At 43.1% G+C, this 21825-nt stretch overlaps 1 protein-coding gene across 1 annotated transcript in view; it reads left to right on the plus strand.

The window, feature by feature from the left end:
• The first annotated feature begins 1364 nt into the window (after positions 1-1364).
• Positions 1365-21825, plus strand: part of LOC138364943 (techylectin-like protein) — a 164411-nt gene continuing 143950 nt past the window's right edge. The window contains exon 1 of the mRNA XM_069325026.1: positions 1365-1471. Coding sequence (XP_069181127.1) covers positions 1389-1471 — 83 coding nt within the window. The 5' untranslated portion in view covers positions 1365-1388. The remainder of the gene's footprint in view (positions 1472-21825) is intronic.

A 21825-nucleotide genomic window follows, 5' to 3' on the forward strand; every position in this document is an offset into this window, starting at 1 on the left:
GGGGCATGGGACTCGACCCTACCACAGAGGAGGGAAAGGAGCCAAAGGGAGTAGTCAGGAGAGTCAAAGGAGGAGCTAGGTCTGGGCCCAATGTAGCGGGGACTGCAGAGCCTGGTCTTCCAACACAGTCTGACTTGGGGGCTTGGTTGCCCACCCAACGAACCTGAGGAGTTATAAGAGGATCATTATTCAGCGGCATGGAAAGGAGGAGGTAAAACTTTCATTCACGATTGACAGGATGGGAAGAATATATTACCATCTGTGACAAAGGCTTATGGCTATATTTCCTTCTGTGACAGAAACGGGGGGCTATATCACCATCTTTGACAGGGCAGGAGGGATATATTACCATCTTTGACAGGGCAGGAAGGATATATTACCATTTTGACAGGTAATGAAGAATATTGACAGGTAATGAAGAATATATTTTCATCTTTGACAGGGCGCACGGCTTTATTACCATTTTGACAGGCCATGAGGGATACATTACTATCTGTAACAGGGACGGTATGCTACATAATCATCGATGACAGGGACACAGGGCCATATTACCATCTGTTACAAGGACGGAGAGTTATATTAACATCTGTGACAGGGATGAAGGGCTATAATGCCATCTTTGACAGGAAAGGAAGGCTATATTACCATCTCTGACAGCGATGGAGGGATATATTATCATCTGTGACAGGGACGGAGAACTATATTAAAATCTGTCACAGGGACGGAGGAATATATAACCATCTTTGACAGGGACAGAGAGCTTTATTACTATCTGTGACAGGGACGGAGAACTATATTAAAATCTGTCACAGGGACGGAGGAATATATTACCATCTTTGACAGGGACAGAGAGCTTTATTACTATCTGTGACAGGGACGGAGAGCTATATTAATATCTGTGACAGGGACTGATAGCTATATTACTATCTGTGACAGGGACGGAGAACTATATTACCCTCTGTGACAGCGACAGAGGGCTATATTACCATCTGTGACAGGGACGGGGGGCTATATTACCATCTGTGACAGCGACAGAAGGCTATATTACCATCTGTGACAGGGACGGGGGGCTATATTACCATCTGTGACAGGGACGGGGGGCTATATTACCATCTGTGACAGGGACGGAGGGCTATATTACCATCTGTGACAGGGACGGGGGGCTATATTACCATCTGTGACAGCGACAGAAGGCTATATTACCATCTGTGACAGGGACGGGGGGCTATATTACCATCTGTGACAGGGACGGAGGGCTATATTACCATCTGTGACAGGGACGGGGGGCTATATTACCATCTGTGACAGCGACAGAAGGCTATATTACCATCTGTGACAGGGACGGGGGGCTATATTACCATCTGCTGACGCAGCCCGCGCCCCAGACAATGCGTGTGGCAGGCACCAATAAGCAGGATGATCACCGCTGGGCACTCTGGTCCACCTTCAGCGTCGCCGGCGAGAGTACCGGGTGAGTCTTGCTCCTTCCCTCTGTTGATACTGTTGTTGCAGTTGTTACTGTTGCTTGTGCTGCTGGTGTTACTGTTGCTAGTGCTGCTTTTGTTACTGTGGTAGCTGTTTCTGCTGTTGTTACTGATGCTGGTGCTGCTATTGTTACTGTGGTAGCTGTTTCTGCTGTTGTTACTGATGCTGGTGCTGCTATTGTTACTGTGTTAGCTGTTTCTGCTGTTGTTACTGATGCTGGTGCTGCTATTGTTACTGTGGTAGTTGTTTCTGCTGTTGTTACTGTGGTTCTTCCTGCAGTTGTTACTGTTGCTCGTGCTGCTTTTATTACTGTTACTGGTGCCACTGTTGTTACTGTTGCTGGTGCTGCTGTTATTATTGTTACTTGTGGTGCTGTTGTTATTATTGCAGGTGTTGCTGTTGTTAGTGTTACTGATGCTGCTGTTATTACTGTTCCAGGGGCTGCTGTTATTACTGATCCAGGTGATGCTGTTGTTACTGTTACTCTGTGCTGCTGCTGTTGTTATTGTTTCTAGTGTTGCTGTTGTTACTGTTACTGGTGCTGCGATTATTACTGTTGCTGGTGCTGATGTTGTTACTGTTACTGGTGCTGCTGTTGTTACTATTACTATTGATGCTATTGTTACTGTTACTGGTGCTGATGTTGTTACTGTTACTGGTTCTGCTGTTGTTATTGTTGATGGTGCTGCTGTTGTTTCTGTTAATAGTGCTGATGTTATTATTGTTTCTAGATCTGTTGCTGTTACTGTTGCTGCTGGGCTTACTGATACTGGTACTGCTATTGTTACTGTTAATAGTGCTGCTGTTGTACTGCTGCTGGTGCTCTTGTTATTACTGTTGCTGGTGCTGCTGGTGTTACTGTTTAAGTTGCTGCTGTACTTATTGCTGCTGGTGCTGCACTTCTTACTGTTACTGGTACTCCTGTTATTGCTGTTACTTATGCTGCTATTATTAACGTCACTGGTTCTGCTGTTTTTTACTGTTACTGGTGACGCTTTTGATACTGTTGCTGGTGCTGCTGTTACTTTTATCGGTGCTGCTGTTGTTACTGTTACTGCTGTTTTTACCGGTGCTGATGCTGCTGTTGTTCATGTTGCTGATGCAGCTGTTCTTACTGTCGCTGAAGCATAAGTTCCTACCGTTGCTAATGCTGCTGTTGTTACTGTTACTAGTTCTGATGTTGTTACTGTTAATGATTCTGCTGTTGTTACTGGTGCTGCTGTTGTTAATTTTATTGGTGCTGCTGTTGTTACTTTTATTGGTACTGCTGTTGTTACTGTTATTGGTGCTGCTGTTGTTACTGGTAATGCTGTTGTTACTGGTAATGCTGTTGTTACTGTTACTGGTGCTGCTGTTGTTACTTTTATTGGTGCTGTTGTTGTTACTGTTATTGGTGCTGCTGTTGTTACTGTTACTAATGCTGTTGTTGTTACTGTTTCTGATGATGCTGTGTTTACTGTTATTGGTGCTGATGTTGTTACCTTTTTTTTACTTTGCTGTTGTGCTGCTGTTGTTACTGTTACTGGTGCCGTTGTTGTTACTGTTCCTGCTGCTGCTGGTCTTGTTACTTCTAATGGTGCTGTTGTAGTTACTGTTGCTGATCGTGCTGTTGTTACTCTTAGGATGCAGATTTTGTTACTGTCAAGTTTCTGATGTTGTTACTGTTCCTGGTGCTGATGAAATAACTGTTACTGTTTATACTGTTGTTACTGTTACTGGGGCTGCTGTTGATATTTTATTTGGTCTGCTGTTGTTACTGCTGCTGGTACTGCTGTTGTTACTGTTACTGGTGCTGCTGCTGTTACTGTTTCTGGTGCTGCTGTTGTTGCTGATACTGGTGCTGCTGTTGTTACTGTTTCTGGTGCTGATGTTACTGTTACTGGTGATGCTGTTGTTACTGTTACTGGTGTCGTTGTTGTTACTGTTGCTGGTGCTGCTGTTGTTATCTTAATGATGCTGCTGTTGTTACTCTTGTGATGCGGATTTTGTTACAGTTAAGGTTCTGCTGTTGTTACTGTCGCTGGTGCTCATGTAGTAACTGTTACAGTTTTTACTGATGTTACTATTACTGATTCTGCTGTTGTTACCGTTACTGTTGCGGCTGTTGTTACTTTTATTGGAGCTGCTGTTGTTAATTTTATTGGTGCTGCTGTTGTTACCTCTAATGGTGCTGCTGTTGTTATTGTTATTGGTGCTGATGTTGTTAAAGTCATTTATTCTGCTGTTGTTATTGTTGATTGTGCTGCTGTTGTTACTGCTAATAGTACTGCTGTTATACTGCTGCTGGTGCTCCTGTTATTACTATTTCTGGTTCTGCTAGGGTTATTGTTTCTGTTGCTACTGTTATTACTGTTTCTGGTACTGCAATTCTTACTGTTGCTGGTGCTCCTGCTATTACTGTTACTTGTCCTGCTGTTGTTACCGTTACTGGTGCTGCTGTTACTGTTATTGGTTCTGTTCATGTTATTGTTACTGGTTCTGCTTGTTCCTACTGTTACTGGTTCTGCTGCTTTTTACTGTAACTGGTGTCGCATTTGTTACTGTTGCTAGTGCAGCTGTTGTTACTTTATATGGTGCTGCTGTTGTTACTGTTACTGCTGCTGCTTTTGTTACTGTTGCTGATGATGCGTTTGTTGCTGTTACTGATGCTGCTGTTTTTACTGTTGATTATGCTGATGTTGTTACTGTTGCTGATGCTTTGGTTGCTACTTTTGCTGATGCTCCTGTTGTTGTTGTTGCTGATGCTGCTGTTGTTGTTACTATTACTAGTTCTGATGTTGTTTCTGTTGCTGGTGCTGATGTTGTTACTGTCACTGGTTCTGATGTTGTTACTGTTACTGGTGCTGCTATTGTTACTGTTACTGGAGCTGCTGTTGTTACTCTTGTGATGCGCCTTTTGTTACTGTTAAGATTCTGTTTTTGCTACTGTTGCTGATGGTGCTGTTGTTTCTTTTGCTCATGCGGCTGTTGTTACTGTTAAGGTTCTGCTGTTGTTTCTTTTGCTGGTGCCTATGTAGTAACTGTTACTGCTTATTCTGATATTACAGTTACTGGTGTCTGCTGTTATTACTGCTGCTGTTGATGCTGTTGATACCGCTGCTGGCACTGCTGTTGTTACTGGTGCTGTTGTTGTTACTGGTGCTGTTGCTGCTGTTGTTACTGTTGTTGTTACTCTTACTGGGTTTGCTGTTGTTGCTGTTACTGGTGCTGCTGTTGTTACTGTTACTGGAGTATATTTTGTTAGTGTTACTGATGATGCTATCGTTACTGTTACTGATCCTGTTGTTCTTACTGTTACTGGTGATGCTGTTTTTAATGTTATAGGTGCTGCTGTTGTTACTGTTGCTGGTGCTGATATTGTTACTTTTACTGGTCATGCTGTTGTTACTATTACCGGTGCTGCTGTTGTTACTGGTGCTGATTTTGTTAGTGTTACTTGTGATGCTGTTGTTACTGTTACTGGTGCTGCTGTTGTTATTGTTACAGGTGCTGCTATTGTTGCTGTTGCTGATGCTGCTGTTCTTATTGTGGCTGATGCTGCTGTTCTTACTGTTGGTGACGCTGTTGTTGTTACTTTTGCAGATGCTGCTGTTATTACTGTTACTAATTCTGTTGTTTTTACTGTTGCTGGTGCTGATGTTGTTACTTTTACTAGTGATACTGCAGTTACTGTTACTGGTGCTGATGTTATTACTGTTGCTGGTGCTGCTGTTGTTAATGTTACTGGTACTGCTGTTGTTACTGTTACTGCTTTTGATGCTGGTGCTTCAATTGCTACTGTTTATGGTGCAGCTGTTGTTGCTGTTACTGGTGATGCTGTTTTTACTTTTACTGGTGTTGCTTTCGTTACTGTTACTGGTGTTGATATTGTTACTACTACTGGTGATACTGTTGTTACTGGTGCTGCTGTTGTTTCTGTTGCTGGTGCTGCTGTTGTTACTGTTGCAGGCGCTGATGTTGTTAATATTATTGGTTCTGCTTTTGTTACAATTCATGGTGCTGCTGCAGTTCTTACTGTTACTGGCGCTGCTGTTATTACCATTACTAGTGCTGCTGTTGTTACTGTTACTTGTGCTGGTGTTATAACTGTTACTAGTGATGTTGTTGTTACTGTTACTGGTGCTGCTGTTGTTACTGTTAATGGTGCCGCTGTTGGTACTGTTACTGGTGCTGCTGTTGTTACTGTTACTGCTGTTGTTGCTGTTACTTTTGTTATAGTTGTTACTGTTACTGGTGCTGCTGTTGTTACAGAACCTGGTCCTGCTGTTGTTGCTGTTACTAATACTGCTATTTTTATTATTACTTGTGCAGCAGTTGTTACTGTTACTGGTGCTGCTGTTGTTACAGTTGCTGGTGCTGCTGTTGCTGGTGCAGCTGTTGTTACTGTTATTATTGCTGTTGTTGTTACTGTTATCAGTGCTGCTGTTGTTGCTATTGCTGATACTGCTGTTCTTACTCTCGCTTATGCTGCTGTTAGTTACTGTTGCTGATGCTGCTGTTGTTGTTGATTCTGATGCAGCTGTTGTTACTGTTTATTGCTCTGCTGTTGTTACTGTTGCTGATACTGATGATGGTACTGTTATTGGTTCTGTTGTTGCTACTGTTAATGGTGCTGCTGTTGTTACTTTAAATGTCGCTGCTGTTGTTACTGTTATTTGTGCTGCTGTTGTTACTGTTACTGGTGATGCTGTTGTTTCAATGCATGGTGCTGCTGTTGTTACTTTACATGGTCCTGCTGCTGTTGTTACTTTACATGGTGCTGCTGCTGTTGTTACTGTTGCTTGTGCTGCTATTGTTACTGTTACTGGTGCTGCTGTTTTTACTGTTACTGGTGCTGATGTTGTTACAGTTACTGGTTCTGCTTTTTGTTACTGTTTCTGGTGCTGATATTGTCCCTGTTATTGGTTCTGCTGTTGTTACTGTGACTTGTAATGGTGCTGCTGCTGTAGTTACTGTTACTGGTGCTCCTTTTGTTAATGTTCCTGATGCTGCTGTTGTTACTGCTGCTGGTGATGCTGTTGTTAATGCTGCTGGTGATGCTGATGTTACTGTTCCTGGTGCTGCTGTTGTAACTGCTGATAGTGCTGCTGTTGTTACTGTTGATGGTTTTGCTGTAGTTACTGTTGTTGGTGCAGCTGTTGTTACTGGTATTGGTGCTGCTGTTATTACTGTTACTGGTACTGCTATTATTACTGTTACTGGTCCTGTTATTGTTAATGTTGCTACTATTATTACTGTTGCTCCTGCTGTTACTGTTACTAGGGCTACTGTTGATACTGATACTGGTGCTGCTGTTTTTACTGTTACTGGTGCTGATGTTGTTAATATTGGTGGTGGTGCTGTTGTTATTTTTTCTGTTGTTGGTGTTACTGTTGTTGGTGCTGCTGTTTTATTGTTACTGGGACTTCTGTTGTTACTGTTACTGGTACTTTTTAATATTACTGGTGGTGCTGTTGTTACTGTTAATAGTGTTACTATTGTTACTGTTACTGGTGCTGCTGTTGTTACTTTTACTAGTGCTGCTGTTGTTACTGATAGTGCTATTGTTACTTGTAATTGTGCAGAGGTTGTTTCTGTTACTGGTGCTGCTGACATCGAAATGACATCGAAATAGGGAGTGAGCTAGGGTACAGTGATTACAAAGTAATCAGATTTAGCATAGAATGGAATAGACCTGTAGGAGGAAATTCTGTTAGAGTACCAGATTTTCGAAAAGCTGATTTTAATAGCCTAAGAAATTTTTTGGGTCAAATAGATTGGAAAGTCTTGGATATGGGGTGTGGGCCGGTCTTGGAGCGAGACATGAACCCAGCGATAGGTGACTTAAAGGGGATTTCGATGTGGATTCAATATATAACTTATTTAAGAATATTTTAAACAAAGCACAGGAACGTAGTATACCATACAAATTGAATAGATCGAATACTAATGACCCAAAGTGGTTAACAAATAATTTAAAGAACCTGTTACGGCCCTCTTGGGACGCAACGGGGTTCTTACTCTGATGTTGTTAGAGGAAGTTGTATCCGACCCCAAGCCAGTAGTGGATTTCAAGGGATGTGATCCGTGATGCAAGTAACTTAAAGGGGGTAGGGAAAGAAAGTTAAGAACTTAAGACTATAATTGATACCATCACCAAATAAATAATATATAAAAGAGTGCACAGGGGGAGGGGTATAAACACTTATTTACAGGGGAAATACACTGTAGTCTTCTGCTGAAGACTCTGGACACAGGCTCTCGGTGCTAAATCCTCGGTGCTTCTTCGTGGCCTCACAACGAATTCTCTGAGAAATTGAGCCTACCCTGGCCACAGGTCAGCCAAAACACAGGTCCACTGGAGGCACCGCCGTGGAGGCCGTCAACCACACGTTCAGCAGGTCTGCTGGCAGGTTCCGGATCAGCAAGGCTGGTCAGGCCACTCCACGAACGATATAAGGGTAACGCCCTAGACAGGAGCCTCGTGTGATACCACAAATCACTCTCCTGTCCTCAATACCCCAGTGGATAAACGTCTCCAGCAGTCGGTCCCGGGTAATCCTTCTACTGCCACTCCACTGGCAGGGTAACACCACAGTGTTCTTCCGGGGGACGACTTCACAGCTGCTGCAGCAAAGCACAAGGTATGGAGACGGCTGCCTTGGGTAGACTGACCCAACTTCCATCACAGCAGTCCCAGGGCGACTCTGTAAGCAGACACGTCATCAATAACTGGGACACACTAAGGCACCTCACTTACAGGCTCAGACACAAACGCCCACCTATCCACTCCATAGATGGCGCTGGTGTCTGAGCACCACCTCACCAGAGGTCAGCAACGGCTGTGTTGAGCGCTGAACAGGACTGGAAACTGGCCCACGAGGCCAGTACACGCCGTCCTCACCAGGTGTCGTCGTCCGTTTGGAGGGGGTTTCGGGAGCTGACCCACAGATGGCGCGGTCGTCACTGCTCCGGGCTCGGACGCTGGATCCGGGTTCGTAACACCTCCCCACCAAAAAGAATTTGGTTTGGGGTTCTATAAAAAGAAACACAAACCAAATTAGTACGGCGACACAACTCCAAATGGACTCACATGCTTTATATACTGGAACGGCGAGGCTGTCTCGTCCACAGAACTGTACTGAGGAAAAACCCTGGCACAAAGGGACCTTGAAAATGGCAGGCGATGACCTGCCTGACGTTATTTTCCACGTCTCCACTGCGATGTCAAGCAGGGGCATCATCTCACATCTCTCAAGCAAGGATCGGTGTGGACACGATCTGGGGCGACTCGACACTTCCCTATGTCGTGGCACCGATGATGGCTGGACACAGACGGCATTTCTGGTACCGATCCGGCGGTCCTTCAGGGAGTCGGGCACCTGGAATACAGGGGTCTGATAATTCAGAGTGACAGCGACAGCGGTTAAAACAGTACTTACAGCATACTCTACTAGGTCCACACCTAGTCCCAACGGGGCTGTTCGTACGTCACAGATGGCATTCGCTCTGCCACCGTCAGGTCGACCAACGTTCCACATAACGCTGCATTGAGGCTCAGCAGTCACGCGGGGGGTGTCAACCTGTCGGAAACAGTCACTCACATTATCATCTCTCGTACCTCCTGTATCAACCATCACCTTCCAGGTCCCTTCTTCGACTGCAACACTCATAGTGCACGTCTCTAATCCCTGGGATCTCTCCACGATGTTCAAGGGAGCCATCATCCTTCGGGTCGTCTACTGATCCTTACTGAGGACACACACGAGAATCAAACAAAATATCGCTAAGAAACATGGGGCCAATTGAGGGATAAGCTTCCCGAGCCTGTCATGTCCATAACCGGCTATATCCACTAGCCTGGTTTGGACCAAAGAGGGCACTAGACCTTTCAAACACACCTCACATACCTCTGACGTCTGGGGAATCTCTGGCCGGTTCAATGAACGCTGTACAATGCCATACCGCAAGTACACATCCGCCTTCGCTCCAGACTCGTTGGTATCCGTGGGTGCCTGCACACAAGGCCTCTCTTCTTGCTCAGGTACTTCTGCCATCGTAACCTCATGTTCCTTGTCGATAGAAAAATCAGGAGACACTGCTAGAACACTGTCGATCTGCGGGTGAGAGGACAAATTAAACTTACTCAAATCCGGGTCTGTCTTTACCTGGACATTACCACTGCCTGTTACCTCAGACCTTGCTGTTCTGGCTGACTCGTCCACGACCTTGGGATGATTGGTGCTCCAATCCGATACCAAGTCGTTGGCTAGTACCACGTCAATCCCAGCCACAGGGAGGGTATCGACTACTGCCAACGCACATGTACTGCTGAAGTAAGGCGAGTCGAGATGTACCAGCACTAAGGGGGCGATATACTGCGTCCTAGGAAACCCAACCAGGACAACCTGTTGTCTCCCGTCCACACTTACTCCCTCGGGTAACGAGCTCTTCACGATCAGGGACTGGGCTGCTCCACTATCTCTGAGCACTACAACTGATCTACCAGTATGATCACTCGATACATACCCGCCTGAAGTATGTATGAGGGGAAAACAAACTTGATCCTTCCTGTGTCGTCGTCGACTGGTTTCCTGCTGGTGGTGTAACACAGCTCATCATCATCACCTCCCTACGTGCACTGCCACCTCTTCTGCCTCGGCACATAGCAGCTACATGCCCTTTCTGCCCACAAGTCCAGCACACCATATTCCTCCTCGGGCTCCGGTGTTTCGGACTGCTAGGACTTGTTCTTCGAGGGCTACTTGGGGGCGTCTTCTTAGCGCTTCGTGGGACGGGGGTCTCTTCTTCGTCATGAGGTTTCTCAAATCGGCGTTGGTAATTCCTTGGGACGTACTTAGCAGACGGCCTATGAGTCAGGATGTACTCTTCAGCCATGGTGGCTGCCGCACTCAAGGTCTCTACCTGCTGTTCCTCTAGGTACGTCTTCAGGTCTCCAGACAAACAATCCTTGAAGTCCTCGAGCAGAATCAGCTGCTCGAGGTCTTCCTTGGTCTCCACCTTCCGAGAGGCACACCATTCCTGGAAAAGTCGCTCCTTGATGGTGGCGAATTCGGTGAAAGTGTGCTCTGAGGTCTTCTTCAGGTTTCGGAACTTCTGCCTGTACGCCTCAGGTACCAATTGGTACGCCATGAGCACAACCTTCTTCACCTTGTCGTAATCGCCGGAGTCGTCAAGGAATAACGTAGAGTAGGCGATTTGGGCCTTCCCAGTCAAGACTGACTGTATCATGATGGCCCAATTCTCCCTTGGCCACTCCAAAGAGGCAGCGACTTTCTCGAAGGCTGCAAAGAACTTTGAAACTTCCCTCTCATTGAATTTGGGGACCATTTTGATGTTCCTTACCGGATCGAAACCGCTGGTGTCCGTTGTTGGCCTCCGACCACCGCCTAATCGCAATACTTCTAGTTCATGTTGTCTCTGTCTTTCTTTTTCTTCCCTCTCTCGCTGTTTCTCTTCCCTTTCTCGCTCTTCTCTCTCTCTTTCTCGTTCTTCTCTTTCTCTTTCTCGTTCTTCTCTCTCTCGTCTCTCTTCTCTTTCTCGTTCTTCTCTCTCTCGTTTCTCTTCTCTTTCTCGCTCTTCTCTTCTTTCTTCTCTTTCTCTCTCTTCTCTCTCTCGTTTCTCTTCTCTTTCTAATTCTAAACGCCTCATCGCCAATTCTTTTTCTTTCATCTCCATTTCTTTATTTTTCATCTACACTTCTTTATCTTTTAATTCTCGTTCTAATTCTAACTCCTTCCACTCTATCTCGCGATTTATTTCTAGGGCACGCATTTTGACTGTAAGGAAGCTAATATTAAGCTCACCTGCATCACTGTCAATGTCACTGCCCTTATCTTCCTTTTCCATGGAAGCTATTTCCTCACCTTCCTTTGTACTAGGAGCCTCGCCTTCCTGTTTCTCTTCTGCCTTCAAGTGCCGGTGAACCTTGGACAAGATCTCCACACGGAAATCACTGGCACGGATCTTGATCTCCAGGTAGGCGCTCACTAGTACAAGTTCCGGTTTGCTCAGATATTTTAATCTGGCAAGACAGTCCTCTCTGTTCAGAAAAGCCTGCACATCGTCCAGATCATCGATGGTAGCTTTCTCTGCCATTGTCACCGATGGAACACTTAACTAGCACTTGACACACCGCTTACACTTTAGCACTTAACGCACCGAGCACTGTTCTACGTCAATATTGCACTTTATCGCACCTGGCGCCTCACTTGCCAATATTGCACGTAATTACTTCGGGCACCGCACTACACAATATTGCACTAAATCGCAACGAACACTTCGCTCTACAATATTGCACTAAATTGCAACGAACACTTCGCTCTACAATATTGCACTGAATCACTGAGCACCGCACTAGTCAATATTGCACTTAATCGCTTAGTCACAGCGAGCACCGCACAAGACGTATAACGTCACAATCGTCACACACAGGGGGAATTATATACAGGGATTACGCCACTTCACCACCCCTGTCAAACATACTTAACAAGGGGACGGATCCCGCTGGGGATGCCAATTATGTTACGGCCCTCTCGGGACGCAACGGGGTTCTTACTCTGATGTTGTTAGAGGAAGTTGTATCCGACCCCAAGCCAGTAGTGGCTTTCAAGGGATGTGATCCGTGACGCAAGTAACTTAAAGGGGGTAGGGAAAGAAAGTTAAGAACTTAAGACTATAATTGATACCATTACCAAATAAATAATATATAAAAGAGTGCACAGGGGGAGGGGTATAAACACTTATTTACAGGGGAAATACACTGTAGTCTTCTGCTGAAGACTCTGGACACAGGCTCTCGGTGCTTCTTCGTGGCCTCACAACGAATTCTCTGAGTTGAGCCTACCCTGGCCACAGGTCAGCCAAAACACAGGTCCACTGGGGGCACCGCCGTGGAGGTCGTCAACCACACGTCCAGCAGGTCTGCTGGCAGGTTCCGGATCAGCAAGGCTGGTCAGGCCACTCCACGAACGATATAAGGGTAACGCCCTAGACAGGAGCCTCGTGTGATACCACAAATCACTCTCCTGTCCTCAATACCCCAGTGGATAAACGTCTCCAGCAGTCAGTCCTGGGTAATCCTTCTACTGCCACTCCACTGGCAGGGTAACACCACAGTGTTCTTCCGGGGGACGACTTCACAGCTGCTGCAGCAAAGCACAAGGTATGGAGACGGCTGCCTTGGGTAGACTGACCCAACTTCCATCACAGCAGTCCCAGGTCGACTCTGTAAGCAGACACGTCATCAATAACTGGGACACACTAAGGCACCTCACTTACAGGCTCAGACACAAACGCCCACCTATCCACTCCATAGATGGCGCTGGTGTCTGAGCACCACCTCACCAGAGGTCAGCAACGGCTGTGTTGAGCGCTGAACAGGACTGGAAACTGGCCCACGAGGCCAGTACACGCCGTCCTCACCAGGTGTCGTCGTTCGTTTGGAGAGGGTTTCGGGAGCTGACCCACAGATGGCGCGGTCGTCACTGCTCCAGGCTCGGACGCTGGTTCCAGGGTTCGTAACAGAACCTTATAGGTAAAAAGAGAGCTTGGTACAAAAGGATTAAGAATGGGGAAGTCAGTTTAGAACAGGAATTCGTACAACTGGTTAGAAATGTTAAAAAAGAGATTAGGAAAGCAAAAAGAAACTATGAAGTTCGCATAGCAGAGCAAGCAAAGTCAAATCCTAAAGGATTTTTTCAGTTATATCGAACTAAGACTAGGGAAAGGAATAGGTCCATTAAAATCTGAGACAGGTCAAATAACGGATAATGACAAGGAGATGAGTAGTATTTTTAACAAATATTTTATATCTGTATGTACTAAAGAAGAACTTAACAATATGCCTTCAGCGGAACAAGTCTATGTGGGTGGAGATGAGGACAGGTTGACTAGTTTAGCAGTTACCAGGGAGGATGTCATTAAACTATTAGAAAAACTAAAACCAAACAAATCCCCAGGGCCAGATGAAGTGTTTGCCAGGGTGCTTAAAGAATGCAAAGAGGAGTTTTCCGAGCCACTGTCTACCATATTTAGTAAATCAATAGAGTCTGGCAGAGTGCCAGAGTCATGGAAGGTAGCTAATGTGGTACCAATTTTTAAGAAAGGAGATAGATCACTTGCGTCAAACTATCGGCCAATTGGCCTAACGTCTATTGTGGGAAAGTTACTTGAATCAATAATTGCAAATACAATTCTCCATCTTGTCTCCAAGATGGAGATACAAGTCTCCATCTTGAAAAACATAAATTAATAAATGAGTCGCAACATGGATTTTCAAATGGCCGTTCATGTTCAACAAATTTGCTAACTTTTTTTTCCACATAGTTGAGGCAGTTGATAGTGGTAAGGATTGTGATGTTGTGCACCTTGACTTTAGCAAAGCTTTTGATACAGTGCCACATGAAAGACTAATTAAAAAAATAGAAACTCATGGTATTGGGGGTGCTATATTAACTTGGATTAGGGCATGGCTATTCCAAAGGAAACAGAGAGTTAGTATAAATGGGGTTAAGTCAGAGTGGGATGATGTTGTTAGTCGAGTACCTCAGGGCTCTGTCCTGGGACCTCTGTTGTTTATAATTTATATAAATGATTTAGATTCAGGTTTGAGTAGCAACATTTGCAAATTTGCCGATGATACGAAAATCGGTAGGAAAATTAATTCGGAGGAGTACTCACTATCACTTCAAGTTGATCTAGATAGGGTTTTGAAATGGTCAAAGGATTGGCAAATGCAGTTTAATGCTGATAAATGTAAAGTTCTGAGGCTAGGTAATGATGATAGAGTTACAAGATACGAGCTAGATGGTGCTGAGATTGCGAAGTCAGATTGCGAAAGGGATCTGGGAGTTATTATTAGTAAGAATTTAAAACAAAAGGATCAATGCATGAATGTTCGTAATAAGGCGAATAGGACACTGGGATTTATTAATCGAAGCGTTAGTAACAAGACATCTGGATTCGTTCTTAAGCTATATCTTGCTCTGGTTAGGCCCCATTTAGATTATGCAGTTCAGTTTTGGTCGCCGTATTATAGAATGGATATAAATTCACTTGAACGTGTCCAACGTAGGATGACTAAGTTAATTCCCCAAATTAGAAATCTTTCATATGAAGAAAGATTAACAAAGCTAAAGTTGCATTCACTGGAAAGGCGAAGAGTTAGGGGTGACATGATAGAGGTTTACAAGTGGATGAATGGACATAACAGGGGGGATATTAATAGGGTATTAAAAATATCAACACAAGACAGAACACGAAACAATGGGTATAAATTGGATAAGTTTAGATTTAGGACAGACTTGGGTAAATACTGGTTCAGTAACAGGGATGTTGATTTGTGGAACCAATTGCCGCGTAACGTGTTGGATGTGGGGTCCCTCGATTGTTTCAAGCGCGGGTTGGACAAGTATATGAGTGGGATTGGGTGGTTATAGACAGGAGTTGCCTCGTATGGTCCAATAGGCCTTCTGCAGTTACCTTTGTTCTTATGTTTAAATGTATGTTTCTTATGCAATTGGTTCCACAAATCAACAACCCTGTTACTGAACCAGTATTTACCCAAGTCTGTCCTAAATCTAAACTTATCCAATTTATACCCATTGTTTCGTGTTCTGTCTTGTGTTGATATTTTTAATATCCTATTAATATCCCCCTGTTATGTCCATTCATCCACTTGTAAACCTCTATCATGTCACCCCTAACTCTTCGCCTTTCCAGTGAATGCAACTTAAGCTTTGTTAATCTTTCTTCATATGAAAGATTTCTAATTTGAGGAATTAACTTAGTCATCCTACGTTAGACACGTTCAAATGAATTTATATCCATTCTATAATACGGCGACTAAAACTGAACTGCATAATCTAAATGGGGCCTAACCAGAGCAAGATATAGCTTAAGAACCAGACCAGGTGTCTTGTTACTAACGCTTCGATTAATAAATCCCAGTGTCCTATTCGCCTTATTACGAACATTCATGCATTGATCCTTTTGTTTTAAATTCTTACTAATCATAACTCCCAGATCCCTTTCGCAATCCGACTTCGCAATCTCACCACCATCTAGCTCGTATCTTGTAGCTGAACATTAGAACATAAGAACAAAGGTAACTGCAGAAGGCCTATTGGCCCATACGAGGCAGCTCCTATTTATAACCACCCAATCCCACTCATATACTTGTGCAACCCGTGCTTGAAACAATCGAGGGACCCCACCTCCACCACGTTACGCGGCAATTGGTTCCACAAATCAACAACCCTGTTACTGAACCAGTATTTACCCAAGTCTTTCCTAAATCTAAACTTATCCAATTTATACCCATTGTTTCGTGTTCTGTCCTGTGTTGATACTTTTAATACCCTATTAATATCCCCCCGGTTATGTCCATTCATCCACTTGTAAACCTCTATCATGTCACCCCTAACTCTTCGCCTTTCCAGTGAATGCAACTTAAGCTATGTTAATCTTTCTTCATATGAAAGATTTCTAATTTGGGGAATTAACTTAGTCATCCTACGCTGGACACGTTCAAGTGAATTTATATCCATTCTATAATATGGCGACCAAAACTGAACTGCATAATCTAAATGGGGCCTAACTAGAGCAAGATATAGCTTGAGAACCACACCAGGTGTCTTGTTACTAACGCTGCGATTAATAAATCCAAGTGTCCGATTTGCCTTATTACGAACATTTATGCATTGATCCTTTTGTTTTAAATTCTTACTAATCATAACTCCCAGATCCCTTTCGCAATCCGACTTCGCAATCACAACACCATCTAGCTCGTATCTTGTAACTCTATCATCATTACCTAACCTCAGAACTTTGCATTTATCAGCATTAAACTGCATCTGCCAATCCTTTGACCATTTCAAAACCCTATCTAGATCAACTTGAAGTGATAGTGAGTCCTCCTCCGAATTAATTTCCCTACCGATTTTCGTATCATCGGCAAATTTGCAAATGTTGCTACTCAAACCTGAATCTAAATCATTTATATATATTATAAACAACAGAGGTCCCAGGACAGAGCCTTGAGGCACTCCACTTACAACATTTTCCCACTCTGACTTGATTCCATTTATACTAACTCTCTGTTTCCTTTGGTATAGCCATGCCCTAATCCAGCTTAATATAGCACCCCCAATACCATGAGACTCTATCTTTTTAATCAGTCTTTCATGTGGCACTGTATCAAAAGCTTTGCTAAAGTCAAGGTATACAACATCGCAATCCTTACCACTATCAACTGCCTCAACAATGCTAGAATAAAAAGATAACAAATTTGTTAAACATGAACGGCCATTTATAAAACCATGTTGCGACTCAATTATTAATTTATGTTTTTCAAGATGAAGCCGAATTTTATTTGCTATTATAGATTCGAGTAACTTTCCCACAATAGACGTTAGGCTAATTGGTCGATAGTTAGACGCAAGTGATCTATCTCCTTTCTTAAAAACTGGTATCACATTAGCAACTTTCCAAAACTCTGGCACTCTGCCTGACTCTATTGATTTATTAAATATGGTTGACAGTGGGTCACAAAGCTCCTCCTTGCATTCTTTAAGCACCCTGGCAAACACTTCATCCGGCCCTGGGGATTTGTTTGGTTTGAGTTTTACTATTTGTTTAAGAACATCCTCCCTGGTAACTGCTAAACTCGTCAACCTGTCCTCGTCCCCACCCACATAGACTTGTTCGGCTGAAGGCATATTGTTAAGTTCCTCTTTAGTAAATACAGATACAAAATATTTATGAAAAATACTACTCATCTCTTCATCACTATCTGTTATTTGACCTGTCTCAGTTTTTAATGGACCTATCCTTTCCCTAGTCTTAGTACGATATAACTGAAAAAAAAACTTTAGGATTTGTCTTTGCTTGCCCTGCTATGCGAACTTCATAGTTTCTTTTTGCTTTCCTTATCTCTTTTTTAACATTTCTAACCAGTTGTACGAATTCCTGTTCTAAAGTGACCTCCCCATTTTTAATCCTTTTGTACCAAGCTCTCTTTTTACCTATAAGGTTCTTCAAATTCTTTGTTATCCACTTTGGGTCATTAGTATTCGATCTATTCAATTTGTATGGTATACTACGTTCCTGTGCTTTGTTTAGAATATTCTTAAATAAGTTATATATTGAATCCACATCGAAAGCCCCATTTAAGTCACCTATCGCTGGGTTCATGTCTCGCTCCAAGACCGGCCCACACCCCATACCCAAAACTTTCCAATCAATTTGACCCAAAAAATTTCTTATGCTATTAAAATCAGATTTTTGAAAATCTGGCACTTTAACAGAATTTTCTCCTACTGGTCTATTCCATTCTATGCTAAATCTGATTTGTTTGTTATCACTGTTCCCTAGCTCACTCCCTATTTCGATGTCATTAATTTGTGTTTCCCTGTTAGTTAACACTAAATCTAAAATATTATTTTCCCGTGTTGGTTCCTTAATGTGTTGCGTAAGAAAGCAATCGTCAATTAATTCTAGAAAATCTTCTGCTTCACTATTCCCTGTTTTGTTCAACCAGTTTATTCCGCTAAAATTAAAGTCACCCATGACATAAATACTGTTAGATCTAGATGCTCTAGATATTTCCTCCCATAGGTGCTTTGCTTCCATTCTGTCTAAATTGGTGGCCTATATATAACTCCTATTATAATATTATTTGCTTTTACGTTTAATTCTATCCAAATAGTTTCAGTGTGTGGCTCAGTTTTGATTCCTTCTTTGAGACTACATTTCAAATTGTCCCTGACATATATGGCTACTCCACCTCCTCGTCTAATATATCAATCTGTGTGAAATAGTTTAAATCCATTTATTTGATATTCAGCTAATAGTTCTCTATTTTCTACATTCATCCACGTTTCGGTAAGTGCAATAATACCTATTTTTTCTGTGCAGACAAGAGCATTTAATTCGTTAATTTTATTTCTTAGACTTCTACTGTTAGTGTAATATACCCTAAGTGAATTGTTATTTTGAGGCCCTGATCATTTTGCCAATTCCTTTCTCCCCCAAACACATACTTTTATTACCTCCTTCCTCCAAATCAATTCCCATACCTCTAACAGTTTAAACCCAAACAAACACCTCTAACCACTTCTTCCAACGAGTTCGCAATAGCAATAACCCCAGCTCTCGATAGATGCACCCCATCACGAGCATACATTTCATTTCCTCCATTGAAGTGATTGGAGGATTGGCAGATGCAGTTAAAGGATTGGCAGATGCAGTTTAATGCTGATAAATGTAAAGTTCTGAGGTTAGGTAATGATGATAGAGTTACAAGATACGAGCTAGATGGTGTTGTGATTGCGAAGTCGGATTGCGAAAGGGATCTGGGAGTTATGATTAGTAAGAATTTAAAACAAAAGGATCAATGCATAAATGTTCGTAATAAGGCAAATCGGACACTTGGATTTATTAATCGCAGCGTTAGTAACAAGACACCTGGTGTGGTTCTCAAGCTATATCTTGCTCTAGTTAGGCCCCATTTAGATTATGCAGTTCAGTTTTGGTCGCCATATTATAGAATGGATATAAATTCACTTGAACGTGTCCAGCGTAGGATGACTAAGTTAATTCCCCAAATTAGAAATCTTTCATATGAAGAAAGATTAACAAAGCTTAAGTTGCATTCACTGGAAAGGCGAAGAGTTAGGGGTGACATGATAGAGGTTTACAAGTGGATGAATGGACATAACCGGGGGGATATTAATAGGGTATTAAAAGTATCAACACAGGACAGAACACGAAACAATGGGTATAAATTGGATAAGTTTAGATTTAGGAAAGACTTGGGTAAATACTGGTTCAGTAACAGGGTTGTTGATTTGTGGAACCAATTGCCGCGTAACATTGTGGAGGTGGGGTCCCTCGATTGTTTCAAGCACGGGTTGGACAAGTATATGAGTGGGATTGGGTGGTTATAGAATAGGAGCTGCCTCGTATGGGCCAATAGGCCTTCTGCAGTTACCTTTGTTCTTATGTTAAGTGTTCCCAGTTGTCTATGAAAGATATTGCATTTGATCCATTAGGGTTTTGAAATGGTCAAAGGATTGGCAGATGCAGTTTAATGCTGATAAATGTAAAGTTCTGAGGTTAGGTAATGATGATAGAGTTACAAGATACGAGCTAGATGGTGTTGTGATTGCGAAGTCGGATTGCGAAAGGGATCTGGGAGTTATGATTAGTAAGAATTTAAAACAAAAGGATCAATGCATAAATGTTCGTAATAAGGCAAATCGGACACTTGGATTTATTAATCGCAGCGTTAGTAACAAGACACCTGGTGTGGTTCTCAAGCTATATCTTGCTCTAGTTAGGCCCCATTTAGATTATGCAGTTCAGTTTTGGTCGCCATATTATAGAATGGATATAAATTCACTTGAACGTGTCCAGCGTAGGATGACTAAGTTAATTCCCCAAATTAGAAATCTTTCATATGAAGAAAGATTAACAAAGCTTAAGTTGCATTCACTGGAAAGGCGAAGAGTTAGGGGTGACATGATAGAGGTTTACAAGTGGATGAATGGACATAACCGGGGGGATATTAATAGGGTATTAAAAGTATCAACACAGGACAGAACACGAAACAATGGATATAAATTGGATAAGTTTAGATTTAGGAAAGACTTGGGTAAATACTGGTTCAGTAACAGGGTTGTTGATTTGTGGAACCAATTGCCGCGTAACATTGTGGAGGTGGGGTCCCTCGATTGTTTCAAGCACGGGTTGGACAAGTATATGAGTGGGATTGGGTGGTTATAGAATAGGAGCTGCCTCGTATGGGCCAATAGGCCTTCTGCAGTTACCTTTGTTCTTATGTTCTTATGTTCTTATGTTCTTATCTGCAATATCTTTCCAGCCGGCAATTGACACCAAGTGCCCTCGATATCCATTCATTTCCCACTCCCTTTCTTGGAAGAATGCCACATATGATCGGGATTCCTCCCTTGCTCGTAACTAATTCTATGGCTGTTTTATACCTCTGAATCAGTTCCTCACTCCTAACTCGACCAACATCATTTCCTCCCACGCTAATGCAAATAATGGGATTGTTCCCATTTCCAGCCATTCATGTTGTTTATAATATCACCAATACCAGCTCCGGGATAGCAAACCTTTAACCTGTTCCCCCTATCTCTAGCACAAAACGTTCTATCCAAATACCTTATCTGGGAATCTCCCACAACTAAGGTTTGCTTAGGTACTTCCTTTACTCACGGAGGGTCCTGCGCTTCCTTGCTCTTCGTTGCTTTCCCTTTTGCGCGATCCGCAGTCTCACCATAGCACTCGTCCTCCAAAACGTCAAATGAATTAGAAGTTGCTATGGTGTTTGAAGGCGGCTTTATCAAAGTCTTCTTAAGGCCCCTGTCTTTCACAACTCTCCAAGACGATGTCCCTTTACTACTGGTCTCCTCCTTCGTTACTTCTCGTTGTTCTTTCAGCTGACGCACCTCCTCCCGCAGAGAGTCCAACTGACCTCAGGGCTCCCACTAGAGTCACCAGGTCCTTCACTACAACTTCCATATTGCTATGATAATATAACAACACTCAGGAGCACCGGTTAACACACCCTCTCACTGAGACTATCTGCCCCTGACTGTAGAAAGGAAAGGTCCATTAAAGGTCCACTGACTAGGGAAAGGATAGGTCCATTAAAAACTGAGACAGGTCAAATAACGGATAATGATGAAGAGATGAGTAGTATTTTTAACAAATATTTTATATCAGTATTTACTAAAGAAGAACTTAACAATATGTCTTCAGCCGAACAAGTCTATGTGGGTTTGGATGAGGACACGTTGACTAGTTTAGCAGTTACCAGGGAGGATGTAATTAAGCAATTAGAAAAACTAAAACCAAACAAATCCCCAGGGCCGGATGAAGTGTTTGCCAGGGTGCTAAAAGAATGCAAAGAGGAGCTTTCCGAGCCACTGTCTACCATATTTAGTAAATCAATAGCTAGGTAGAGTGCCAGAGTTATGGTCAGGTGCAGTCACAGTGAGAGGTTGTGTTAGCTGGAGCTCCGATTCTAATAACATTATTATTGCAATAATGGAAGGATTAGTAAAAGATTTGGTGAGTCTGGTTGGAGCTCTGAGAGCAGAGATGGATTCCCTGCGGGAGTAGGTACGACGGATACGACTTCGGGAGGAAACGAAGGAGGAGGCCAGTGTTAACATAAGAACAAAGGTAACTGGAGAAGGCCTATTGGCCCATACGAGGCAGCTCCTATTCTATAACCACCCAATCCCACTCATATACTTGTCCAACCCGTGCTTGAAACAATCGAGGGACCCCACCTCCACAATGTTACGC

Source organism: Procambarus clarkii, chromosome 15 (genome assembly GCF_040958095.1).
Source record: "Procambarus clarkii isolate CNS0578487 chromosome 15, FALCON_Pclarkii_2.0, whole genome shotgun sequence".
NCBI lineage: Eukaryota > Metazoa > Arthropoda > Malacostraca > Decapoda > Cambaridae > Procambarus > Procambarus clarkii.